The sequence below is a fragment of the Vigna unguiculata genome, chromosome 1, assembly GCF_004118075.2.
Source record: "Vigna unguiculata cultivar IT97K-499-35 chromosome 1, ASM411807v1, whole genome shotgun sequence".
Taxonomy (NCBI): Eukaryota; Viridiplantae; Streptophyta; class Magnoliopsida; order Fabales; family Fabaceae; genus Vigna; species Vigna unguiculata.
In genome coordinates this window covers 37,227,552-37,239,636 of record NC_040279.1, presented here as the reverse complement: position 1 = coordinate 37,239,636, position 12,085 = coordinate 37,227,552, and the positions used below count along the sequence as shown (strand labels likewise).

General features: G+C 35.6%; 2 protein-coding genes across 3 annotated transcripts; both read right to left on the bottom strand.

The window, feature by feature from the left end:
• Positions 1 to 1,041: 1,041 nt before the first annotated feature.
• LOC114186302 (cellulose synthase-like protein D5) lies at positions 1,042 to 5,689 on the bottom strand. The gene is made up of 3 exons (XM_028074359.1): positions 4,471 to 5,689; positions 3,332 to 4,136; positions 1,042 to 3,068 (listed from the first exon to the last, which is right to left on the bottom strand). Exons 1-3 carry the CDS (start codon positions 5,340 to 5,342, stop codon positions 1,293 to 1,295), a joined length of 3,453 nt encoding a protein of 1,150 aa, XP_027930160.1. The 5' UTR covers positions 5,343 to 5,689; the 3' UTR covers positions 1,042 to 1,292.
• A 1,347-nt stretch (positions 5,690 to 7,036) lies between these two features.
• Positions 7,037 to 11,706, bottom strand: LOC114174913 (syntaxin-43-like). 2 transcript variants are annotated; one of them, XR_003602770.1, is made up of 10 exons: positions 11,565 to 11,706; positions 11,233 to 11,468; positions 10,788 to 11,064; positions 9,631 to 9,720; positions 9,274 to 9,351; positions 8,094 to 8,171; positions 7,948 to 8,013; positions 7,795 to 7,875; positions 7,461 to 7,671; positions 7,037 to 7,381 (listed from the first exon to the last, which is right to left on the bottom strand). XR_003602770.1 is itself a non-coding variant. In XM_028059648.1 (9 exons), exons 2-9 carry the CDS (start codon positions 11,421 to 11,423, stop codon positions 7,564 to 7,566), a joined length of 969 nt encoding a protein of 322 aa, XP_027915449.1. In that variant the 5' UTR covers positions 11,424 to 11,468; positions 11,565 to 11,706; the 3' UTR covers positions 7,037 to 7,563. The 2 variants fall into 2 exon arrangements, 1 of the variants encoding a protein (XP_027915449.1); XM_028059648.1 differs by having other exon boundaries at positions 7,037 to 7,671.
• Positions 11,707 to 12,085: the final 379 nt, after the last annotated feature.

Here is a 12,085-nt window from a genome sequence, read left to right as displayed (position 1 = left end):
CAATCATGGCACACTAAGCACGAAATGAAATTTTTTACTTATACAAATTCTCATTTGGTAAGCTGTCGGTGTAACGTCTTTCTTATCAGAGCGAGCTTTGGGTAAATTTCCCAACTCGTCCAATTTCTTTTAAGATTTATCAAAATGAATATTTAAAAAAAAAATTACTAATGTGACACGACCTTGTAACTTACACATAATTTAGTTTACTTTTTTATTTACAATGAAATCGTGTTGGGATGATAGATTTTAGTTCTGCGACATGATTTTACTTACAAGTGAAATCATGCAAACACATACTCACTTCACAGGGTGGAAATAAAAATTAAACAGTGAAATTGTGTTGTACAAGTATAATTTGTTCACATTTATAATTTTTAAATATTTTTTTTGTTAAATTTCAAAATAACACTAATTTAGTAAATTTACAGAGTTTTTTTATCAAAATTATAGTTTTTTCAAACCATATATTATTCTCCCTCAAATTTCTTGATTAAAATTTTCATTTTAAAGGGAATTTTTATCTTCTTTTAAGACAGGATTGCACCTTAAATGATAAATATGGTTAAATGTTTAAATTTTATTATATTTATTTATATTTTATCACAATCGTAGAATTTGTTTGGCAAAACATGTCTGGAATTTGACAGTGTTAATATGTAAATACTAATATTCAGTGGTACTATAAATTATGTAATCATGCTACTAATTTATGTAACGACTGCATTGTCGCTTTCTCAAGAGTATTTAAAATAACTTATCTTTAAAAAATATAATTAATTACAATAGAATTATACATATAAAATGTATCACGACAATTAAAAAAAATCAAATAACATGTCTAATTATGTGATTTTACAACTTAAACTAACAAGTTTCGATAATTAGCTAAATTTTAAACTATCATCTCTTTCGCAAGCATTGTATGTTGCAACTTAAAAGACATTTTATCTTTGACACTCATTAATTCGTAAAAACATGTGATTGCATTAATTACAGTAGGAAATTGTATTTATCTTGATTATTTGACACACAACAATAAAATCAAATTTATAAGTACAGTTATTGAAATAATGTGAACATACATTTAGATGAAGAGGAGAGAGACCATCTCAATCATTTGAGATGTTGAACAGTAAAATTTAAGGCTACAACATATGAAGTTAGTAACTTCATTTCTCATCTGACCTACAGAATATTGAGGGTAGGACACACATAATCAGAAACTAAAACTCAAATGAAATCTACTACATAAATCTACCTCTCAGGTAAACTTCATCGTCTGCTAAAACTCAAGGAAATTTGAAGTTCATATAATCTTCTGTAACCCCTGAAGGAGGGTTTATGTATACCCAGAGCAAAGAAATAATGATGGAGAGTAATCCAGACCAAACATAAATGATGGTAGGAATCTTTCCTCTTCTTCCCATGAGGCCCTTTGCAAAAGGATAAAGATGGCACAACACCCATAAACTGAAAAACACCCCTCCTACTAGTCTGCTCCATTGTGGAAAGGGACTGTACATGGTTCTAGCTACCCCTACAGCAATAGCAATGGCGTTCACCATCATAATAGTAATGGGAGGGATCATTAGAAAGCTCCACTTCACCTCATAGAGGTCAGCAAACTCATCATCTTCATTTTCTGGAGTGGCTGATTTTGAAGTTAAAGTGAATGATATCTCCACTCCTGCTATCACCTTCAATAACCCTTGTAAAACAGCAGCAACGTGAGCACTTGTTCCACCAATTAGCCAGAATTGTTCATTTCTCCACCAATCATGTAGAGTGATTCCTGACCATTTGATTTCCAGCAGTGCAAGCAAACACAGTGTAATTGTGATCCCCAGCAAGAATACTAGAAAAGTTACACTGAGAGATTGGACTATAAATTGACCAGAAAATAGAGACATTGCAGGTAGAAAGCAATACAGTATCAAAAACATTGAGGTGAAAGGGTACATTCCTACATTTAAATATGCCACCCTCTGCAGGAACTTCATTCTAGGACTTGCTAATAATGCATTGTTAGCTGAAAAGAAGATTTCAACGGAACCTGTAGCCCATCGAAGCACTTGATGGAGCCTGTCTGTTAAATTGATGGGAGCTGATCCTCTAAAAGCATCCCTTTTGGTTACACAGTACACTGATCTCCACCCTCTATTGTGCATTCTGTAACCAGTTACCACATCTTCTGTGACTGAACCATATATCCACCCCACTCGTTTGCCCCATTCAGTTTTATCTTCATAGAAACAAGATATGACAGTTATTGCCTCAGCAACAGTGGCCGCATCCAATGGTTCACGAGGCACAGCAAGAGAACCTACTGGCCTTCCATGTGTTCCCTTTCCTTGCAAATCTTGAAGCAGTCTTCCCTGGTATTCCGCCACAGGAATGGATGCAGCTAGAGAAGTAGAATTACCAAATCTTTTGGGAAGAAGCAAGGACTCTATGTCTGCATCATCATCATTGTGATCACAATTTATTGGCACAGAAACTTCATCCTCTTCCTTTTTTGAGACCTTTGGCCTTCTCAGAAACAGCTTAATTTTCTTCTTGCCAAACCACCCACGATGTTCTGTGGCTCTAGGAGGACTAAATCCATACAGAGCCGTTCTTCTGAATATGCAGCCTGTTCCCACGTACATGGGGCCTTGTAAACCATCAAGAGCTCTCATGCTCACATCAAAGAACACAGTGTTGTGATTTGCATATCTGTCACTGGGGTCAATGCCCTCAAACCTTTGAGGAAACTGAACGTAGCATATCCTATCACCACCCCTATCAAGCATAAAGCACATACCTTCTCTTAAAGCCAAGGAGTTGTAGATGTAATGATCACAATCAAGATTCAGAATGAATGGCCCATTGGACATGATGGCACTGGTGCGAACAAGGGCATTCATTGCCCCTGCTTTCTTGTTGTGGTCATATGCTGGCCTCTTTTCGCGAGACACGTAAACAAGCAAGGGCAACCTAATATCAACATCTGTTGTATCAATCAAGTTATCTCCCTCAGCTCCTGCACCAAACTCCGGTTCTGCGTTTGGTGGAGCTAACATTGCCTACACAAATACCAGAAAAAATTCAGTATCCAGGTTTAATTATGTTTTTGTCCACAAAAATGTCAAGATTGTAATAAGCTCTCGACTAAAATTTAGTCTCTGGACTAAGTTCTGGTGCATAAAAATGTTAACAAAATTTGTCAAGAGTTTTACTATAAATATCTACAGAAATTTTATTCGTTTGATTGTGTGTAACTAAAAACTTGTATAATGATTTTAATAAACACATGAGCTAAAAATATGAATTTTGGATGTCTAAAAACCTGAATTATGCCAGCATGGTCCCCCCTTGAATGGTCTTGTTCAGCTGATGCCCAAGTTCCTGGCCAATGAGAACCATCGGACATCCACGTAGCTTTAGGAACCTTAACGGGTTCGGAGGCATTGGCATCTGTTTCCATCTGTTTCTTCTTGACTCGTAGCTCCTCATGAGCATTGTAAGCATTGGATCTTCTCCTAATGGACTCTGGCAAGGAGTTTATCCTCACTTTGAACTCATCATATTCCCTCTTCACCCTTTTCCTCTCTCTCACAAAGTCCAACCGGACCTTATTCTTGAGAAAATCACGTTTCTGCCCAAAATAAGCTTCAGGATTTCGGGGTTCTATATTGTGCTTCCGACAGAAAGGAACCCAAATTCTAGCAAAACTAGCAGTCTCAGCAAGAGCTTCAAATGTCAACAAAGCTCCACCATCATCAGACAAGTAACAGGCAACCTTCTCCACTGGATAATCAACTGCAAGGATGGAGAGAATGGTGTTGGCAGTGACAAGAGGAGGCTCCTTTTCAGGGTCTGCCGTGGAAACAAACACATCAATTCCTGGTAGATCAGATCTTCCTTTTGGATTGCGCAGGTTTGGAGACTCAAACTGTTCTTTCAGAACAGATAGATCAGTGACTCTGTTCACAGGACAGAGCTTAGGAAGCTGATCAAGAATCCATGAAAATGCAAACCATAGCTCGCAAGTTATAGACATTGCCCACAGCCAAATCGCTTCATGGTTTGGGTGTCTTATCCTCCATGTAAGAAATAAACCCAAAGCAACAAGACGCAGAAGAATAAGCATCCTGAAGTCATTAGAAACTAATTAATTCATCAACCAGAATAGGCAAGTACAGAAATAGTTATAAGTTGCCATAATTTAAAAACTGAAAGTGTCCTATAGATAGTAGATATACAAAACAATGACTTTTCCCTTTTATTGTTAATGCAGGAAAGAACAACCAAAACATAATATGCTATGGTTAGCATATAAATAAACTAGGTCTCTTGAACATGTTTTCAGAGTCTGATTCCAGAGCCCACGTGTATGTGAAATAATCAAGACATTAAGTAGCATGTTGCGAAGAAAGAATGCAGAAAAGAAAGTGTGAAAAAAGATTTAGAATTGAAGTGACTGACCTATAAGGACTGAGAATAGCAGCTGAAACTCCAACCTTGCGGGTCAAGGGTCTTCTCGCTTTCTTTCCAAAATCCGGAGGGGGTTCAAACCCGTTAGCACCGTAACCATCTTTAGGCCACACAGCGTTTCCATAGCCATATGTCCCCTTCGTTTCAAACAGCCATCGTGTGTGGTCTAATTCCGGAGGATGATTCTGCGCTTTGAAGGACTTCACAAGAGAAAACCTCTTGTCCAACTTGACCTCCGCCATGGAAGGCAGTGGCAGAGGCTGATCCTCACCCTCAGACCCCACTCCCTCTTCATCATCTTCATCATCACTCGCGTACTTATAAGGCAATTTGCACCCAGGACACTTTCCTCCGCCATTGTTCCCTCCACACTCTAAGTAACACTCCCTGCAGATCTTGAACCCGCACTCGCATGGATCACACAAGCTTCCTTTCATTGGTTCTTCGTTGCAGCCCTTCATTCCGCAAACCGAAGTGGATTTCCGCAGCGCTTCGACTTCCACGGAGGAATGGCTGCGCGTCACGGAGTTGTAGCCTCCGGTGAAGATCGTTCCGGAGATGAAACTCGTGCTTCCTTTTCCGTCTTCCGAGGTTGTCAGGGGCTTGCGGTCCGGCGTCGGGGGAATGTGAACAGTGTACGTCACGTACTCGGAGTTCATTTCTTCGATGCCACCGCTTTTGGAAGCGCCGGTGCCGGAAAGTCTCCTACCTCCGCCGGAAGCTCGGAGAGGAGAAGTGGGGTTGTTGGTGGAGACTGAGGCGCGAGGAACGGGACTGGTTAGTCCCATGCTTCTGCGCCTACCTCCGGACGACACCGTTATGGTGACCGGAGAGGAAGAAGGGGACGACGCCGTTTTGACCATGTTGCTAAAATGAGAAGGCGTGAGGGGTTAAAGAAAGAAAAGTGAGAGAAGGGAAATTCTCAATGGCCTCATCAACATAAGCGTGTTAAGATTGTGAAATTTGAAATTGGAGGAAGAAGCAGGTGTAGTAGAAGTAGCGAACAAAGGTGCAACGGTCGATTTGAGACACTTAAATGCAACGGTCGATAAATCGTGACCGCTGAATTATTTCATGCTGGAGTTGATAGATCTGGACCACTTATTTACTTAATTTTTGAAGTTACTTTCGTTTTATAGTTTCCAACAGAGATCTGTTCCGTTTGAGGGTTCTCGTTAGATGGAGCCAGAAATTTTTAAAATTTTATTACAACGTTTTTATCAAATAAAAGAATACCATTGTAATTAAAATACTTGAAACGCGTTACATTTTTTTTTATACTTTAGTGAGTAAATATTATAATTGTTTTTTGTATTTTATTAATTCTACAGATGGCTATTTAAACAATTTCAAATTTTATTTAACTTTTAATATATTTCTCGTTTCCACGTATTCTCGTGTCTATTTTGACAAAGATTTTTCTTTCACTTTCTTACATCTGCCTCAATACGGTTAAACACAACTAATTCGATTTTCGTAAAATAAATATTTAAAACACTACAGCATGCGAAGAAACTATTTAAAATAGAATGATCAAGTTAGTATAACAATTTTTTAGTTTTATAATATCATATCATTTAATACAAAAATGACATTATATTATTTATCCAACAATAATACAAAAATATATGTATACTTTCTCATACATTAAAGTTATATATAATATAATTTTGTACTTGCACCAAATAAACTAACTATTTGTGATTATCATGTTATATGGACGTCCACAAGAGTTTAAACCTTATTTTCACTTCATTTTTAATTTCTATATTATATTTCTGATTTTTAGGTTCGTAATTCATATTATTACCCTATAGAGATCATGTTATTGTGCTAGTGTCATAGTATAACTATAAAGGATAAAGGATGATACATAATCATTTTTTTTAAATACGTATTTAATGTCAATAATTTTCCTTATATTATAAAAGTTTTCTTTATCCTTTTTCTTATTATATCATGACTTATAATATCAATTTTTTTTACACTAAGTGTCATTTGAATGTTATTTAGTATTTGAGGTGTTGATCTTTACTCTTTTTGTTGTTTTTTAAAAGAATGAAATAGCAAAATATAGTAAAAAACTGATAGCATATTCGGATTAATCAAATAGTGACATGAAAAGAAAAATTGTTTCGACAAGGCATTTCAACCTTTTTAGTTCCCACCAATATTTACACTTTTATCACTAGACGATTAAAGAAAATAAAAAATAAATAAATAATTTGATGTGCCCGCCTACTTGCAATAAAATAAAGTACTATAAAATTTATATTTAGGAAATTCTAATTAATAAATTATAGAAAAGCTCAATAATACAGTAATAATAATATGCTAAGTTAAACACACTTGAATGAATTACATTTACGTTCTAAGTATTTTAATAAAGATAATTTTGCTAAAAAAACTATTTTCCACAATAATAAATGTAAAGCATAAAAGAAAATTAATATTAGCTTAAACCCAAGTTACTATCTCCCGATTGCATTTGATTTCTAGTTGAAATATTTGAATTTCACAGACATTTAGTACAAAAATTATTCGAATTTAGCTAACATTTCATAAAATCTGAGTTTCGACTTTTAACCCATAAAATATTCAACTCCTACAAATAAAAATAATATTTACTCATAAGGCCTTATCACTATACAATTTTGAATTTTTCTCCCTCGCGGAGTATAAAACACTGACAGAAAGTAAGCATTAAGCTTGTAAAGAGATGAACAGAAAAAGAAAAAGAAAAGTTAACTTACATGTTTGATGACTTTTAGACGTATACAAGTTGTTGGTCTGACGTACCTTCCAGCACGATTGTGTCTTTCTAGAACTACTTTCCTTTTTTTCTAAAGAAAATTGGCCGTTGGGAGATGAATTACTATCTATGTTTACACGATGCTATGCTCTACAATGTCATACCAACTTGCCTCTCAATAAGGAGCCAAAATTGTAAGCTCAAGCACTTTAAGAACAAATTCTCATACCTGAAGCGCATTTTCATAGTTATCTTTAAACAGAATGCAATTTGATTCACATCGAACGGAAGAATTAACATGCTGCTGGCCGCTAAAGTGGTCTGTTATATTACTAGAAGAGGATCTCTTTGAGTATCAAGAGAACTAGCATGATAAAGCACATTATAACAAGTGATGTTGCACACATAATCATCCCTCCTTTTTTCTGTGTTCTCTCTGCCTGCAATACATAGGTATTATGTTTGAAATGACGATAACAGGCTAAACAGCAGCAAAAAAGATTCCGAAAGAAAGGTTGAGTAAAGTCTACTCAAGTGACCAATAGCATGAGAGAAAACAGAACCTTCTGCAACTGCTTAAGGCCCTCTTCAACGGACGTCGAAACACTCTGAATGTTGTAGTCAATTCTATCCACAATTGTTCCCTGCATGAATACCAGCTTCATGAGTCACCTTTTATTCTATAAATCCATTTTATACAGTGGTGGAGCATTCACCTGGTCTATCACTAGGACAGAGAGATCCTTCATGATTTGAGCAAGTTCATGGACTGATTTAACAACCTACAGCAAATTTTACTTAGTTAGACAAGGTACACATAGTGATTAGTCTTCAAGCAACACACCGAATGCATTCAAATTACCTGTTCAATCTCTCTCTCCCTTTCCACTGAGAACTGCTCACTTTTCTTTAGCTTTGTCATCTGCTCTTCACTAAAACCCTGGAGTTAATCAAATAACCAATATCATTATCTCTTACTTTGGAAGGATAGAAAGTTGTTTGGAGAGACAAATTTCATCAAAAGTAAAACGAGCCTCATGGATCACACAATTCCTTTCAGATGAAACATCATTTCACATTCAAATAAATGGTAAATATATATGTTCATAAATTCAAGAAATGATGAAGTCCTTCTCCACACACCTACACCCCTTTTCACAACTAACAGGTTGAAAGCTAAAAGGCATGGAACAAAATACTAGCCAACCAAATCTTGTGTTGTACACATATCCATGGACATCGCATAAACACATTGAATATTATTGGTTTCATCTTTACAGGTTTTAATTCTATTTTTAAAATATTTTTTTGCCAATATAAATTGGACACTGCAATAATTGGATAAATTTAGCATATTATTATGCTTACAATGAATGATGCTCATTTTTAAAATGAGTTCTCTCACGATCAAGGAGTTTTAATATGTGCTAATTTTAGATTAAATTTAATACCTTATATTATAGCCATGTTGTGTCTTACGATTTTTAAAATATGAGGCATATTCATGTCAATGGCATATAGTATTCATGTTACATGTCTTATTCATAATTCATGCTTTCTAAATTGAAAGAAGATAAGAGATCACTGCATATGGGCATAAATCTTGCAGTTTTATCAATATAATTTTGCATCAATAATTGCGAGGAAAGAAAATAAATCACCAATAATCACTTGGTAAGTAAAAATAAATGCATCCTACAGTGTTAGAATATATGAAATATATCAATAATAATTTTTTAATCTTAAGAGTAAGTATCTTACAGTTAATTTAATATTTCCTTATCATCGTAATGATGGGTTTTATATCTCCTTTACTATCTCACATTTTCTTTTTTATTAACTAGGGGTTCAGGATTTGGTACAAATACAAGTGGTTCATCCTTTGTAACATAACCATTACACTAATACACACTGCAAATAGTTTTTATTTTCTCCTTCTCCCTCAGTACCTACATCTCTTACAATTGCTTACTGACAGCATAAAGTAACTTAAAAAATATGGCCCTGCAAGATAAATTAGTTGCCAAAAGGAACACACATACCACATCACTGAACTCATCATCATGTGATCCAAATTGACTCCCGTTAAAGTTCATCTCCAAGTCAACCCCGTCAAAACCCTGCATGATTTACACACAAATATAGACATTAGTGAAGCAGCATAAACACTAATACAAAAAATAACACTGCAGTCCCACTGATGCAGACACAGCAGAATCAGGATAGTGTGACCATAAGTTCAAGCATTTGAATGTCAATAGAGCTAACAATAGTTGGAAAAAAAAAACGATAAGTCTAGAAAAGTAGATTGATGAGTTATCAAACAGAATTAGACCAACCAAAATGGTGGCATATAAAGATTTTTGGGGTAAAATAAGCTACACGTAAAAAGTTGCAACCTCTTTTTGCTGTTGCAGACGTTTCAAATATGTTGACTGCTTTCGCCGAAGATCCATTGATAGGTTCTGAAGGTCTATAGCAAGGGAACGCTGCCAAAAGTAGATACAAAAGAACCAGTTATACTAATCTCAAGATAAAAGCAAAACTGACATCTTATAAATTGCCTATAAATTTTGTAGCAACCAAGAACGAAGTAAATTTTTGTCTATTTACAAACCACTTCTCACCAAAGAACCATTTTCAAAATAAATAGTGTCAAATCATTGTGATGAAACTAATAGTATATTTGGATTAGGGATTAAGAGGGAAAGAGAAGGAAGGGAAGCGTTTGATTAGCCATTCTCTTGCGGGGGTAACCTAAAAGGAGGGAAGGAAATGAAGATTTTTCACAAACCCTTCCTTACTTTTCTGTGGTGAAAAAGTATATTAAGTCAAAGGAAAATTTTACACGAACACTCTTAAGCTTTCCTACACCTATGAAACACCTACTAAGCAAAAATATTTTTAATTTTGTGGTTGATTCTTCACAAATTATTTTATACTAAAATAAAAACAGTATATCATTGGTGTTGGATGGATGTTCACTAAAAGATGGGGTGTTTGTCTATCATCACCCTAATACTTTTATTTTAAGTATCCCCTGTTTCCTTTACCTGGTGAATTGATAACATTCAAACATGATTAGGGTGTCACCCTACATTTTCCCTTCTTTTAACTCTCTTACACACCCAACAACAAAATTCAATGAGGATAGGACGTAACTTCACATACAGTACTACATCAAAAGCAAGGAGAAACAAGAAAAATATCCGAATAGGCTTTCAAACGATGGGGGAGAGTAAGGCAAAATAAGGCCTCATGATCATAGTCAAATAGAAGATAAACTCTATGCAATAGCTTATATATCTTTGGGAAAGTCACCAGAGTCCTGAACTGACTGAGACCAAGCAGAGCTTGGGTTATCTACTTATCCACTAACTAACTCTCTTTATTGCACCCAAAACAAATAATTGCGCAAGAACCTATATCGACCTTAAGAACAGTAAGTCAATAACGGGCAACCCCAGTAAAGAAAAAGCTAAAGAGAGAACAAATTAGTTTGCACGGCATATGATAGACCATAGTACATAATACTTTTACTGCAAAATTACCTTACCTGTACATTTTTTCTAACATTAGAATCCTCAGAAGATCCGCTAGCAGCAGAAAGTCTCTTCAGCCTCACTTCAGACTTTCTAAGAAGAGATGTAATTTCCTGGGTTAGAGTCTCAATAAGACGCTGATCCTCTTTGCCATCCCCAAAGGAAGGCAACAAAGCCTTCGAATGAGCTTTAGTTAACTCAGAAATTTTAACCCGAGCACGTTGTATAGCCGTAGCTATTTCTTCAGAATCATCCACCCAAGACGGTGGCAACCCCACAGTAACCGCATCCCTAACATTTTAAAGGTGTTATTAACTATCAAGTCCAACTACTTTCAACACCTAGTTTAAGGCACTTACCCATAGGGTATCGCTATTATGCATGTGAATATGTGAAATTAAAACACGGAAAGACTCTTGCAGAAACGAAATGGAGTGTGAATTGGTGAAAAAGTAAAACCTAGAGGTGGACGGATCCTCGGTGCTTAAAGGAGCATAGGATGATCGATTGGAAGGAAGAAGTGAAACCATTTCAATGACGGGACCGGTGGAAGAAGCGGATGCGGCAGCAGAGGAGGAGAGAGGAGCACGCACGCTCTTCACGGCGTCTCTGTGCTTCCTAAACTCCACAGTTCGATTTCTCGTCGCCATTGAATCAAATTTCAAGTAACCACTCTCTCTGTCTCTCTGCTTTCCCTGGAAAACCACCAGCAACAAAAATCGTACCAGTTTTCTTGGATTAGGAATCAAAAACAAGGGCCATATCTGTAAATTACTCTAATCCGTACATACCTTACTCCAGAAGAAATGAGCTTCCGAGCTTTATTGTTCGACCATGTTTGACATCGGAAGAATGTAATTTTTTTTTTTTAAATGTTTTTTTGTATGAAAATGTCCGCGTGAGTTTATGGACGAAAGAAATGTTTGTTATGGCGTGAGAAGGGAAAATTTCGGGATTATATTATATTTTGATAAATTTTTTTATAAATTTTGACCAAATTATTTTGAAGTTATATTAGATTTTTCTTTTTTCTTAAGTAACATCATTTTTTTTTCATTTAATAAGATGCTCGCTTTCTTTCATGCTCTCAAGTCGATATCGTCAAAAGTTTTGTAAAAAAAAAAATCAATAAAAAGAAAACATTTTTGTCTATACTTTCTTAAACCTTCCTTTTCCCTTTTCTTTCCTAATATGGGAAGATTAACTATTTCTCTACCCGTTAAAATGTTTTGCTTTTCCTCTGTATATTCAAACATTTCAAATAATTACATTTTGAGATATGGGTTTACCTTTTCTTCTTCTTTCGAACCAA

Coding starts and splice junctions, on each gene's coding strand:
- LOC114186302 (XM_028074359.1), bottom strand. CDS start 5,342: ATGGTCAAAACGGCGTCGTCCCCTTCTTCCTCTCCGGTCACCATAACG. Junction 4,137..4,470: donor GCTATTCTCAGTCCTTATAG/GTCAGTCACTTC, acceptor TAATGACTTCAG/GATGCTTATTCTTCTGCGTC. Junction 3,069..3,331: donor ACCATGCTGGCATAATTCAG/GTTTTTAGACAT, acceptor GTATTTGTGTAG/GCAATGTTAGCTCCACCAAA.
- LOC114174913 (XM_028059648.1), bottom strand. CDS start 11,423: ATGGCGACGAGAAATCGAACTGTGGAGTTTAGGAAGCACAGAGACGCC. Junction 11,065..11,232: donor GAGGATCCGTCCACCTCTAG/GTTTTACTTTTT, acceptor TTAAAATGTTAG/GGATGCGGTTACTGTGGGGT. Junction 7,876..7,947: donor CTGTCCTAGTGATAGACCAG/GTGAATGCTCCA, acceptor GTATTCATGCAG/GGAACAATTGTGGATAGAAT.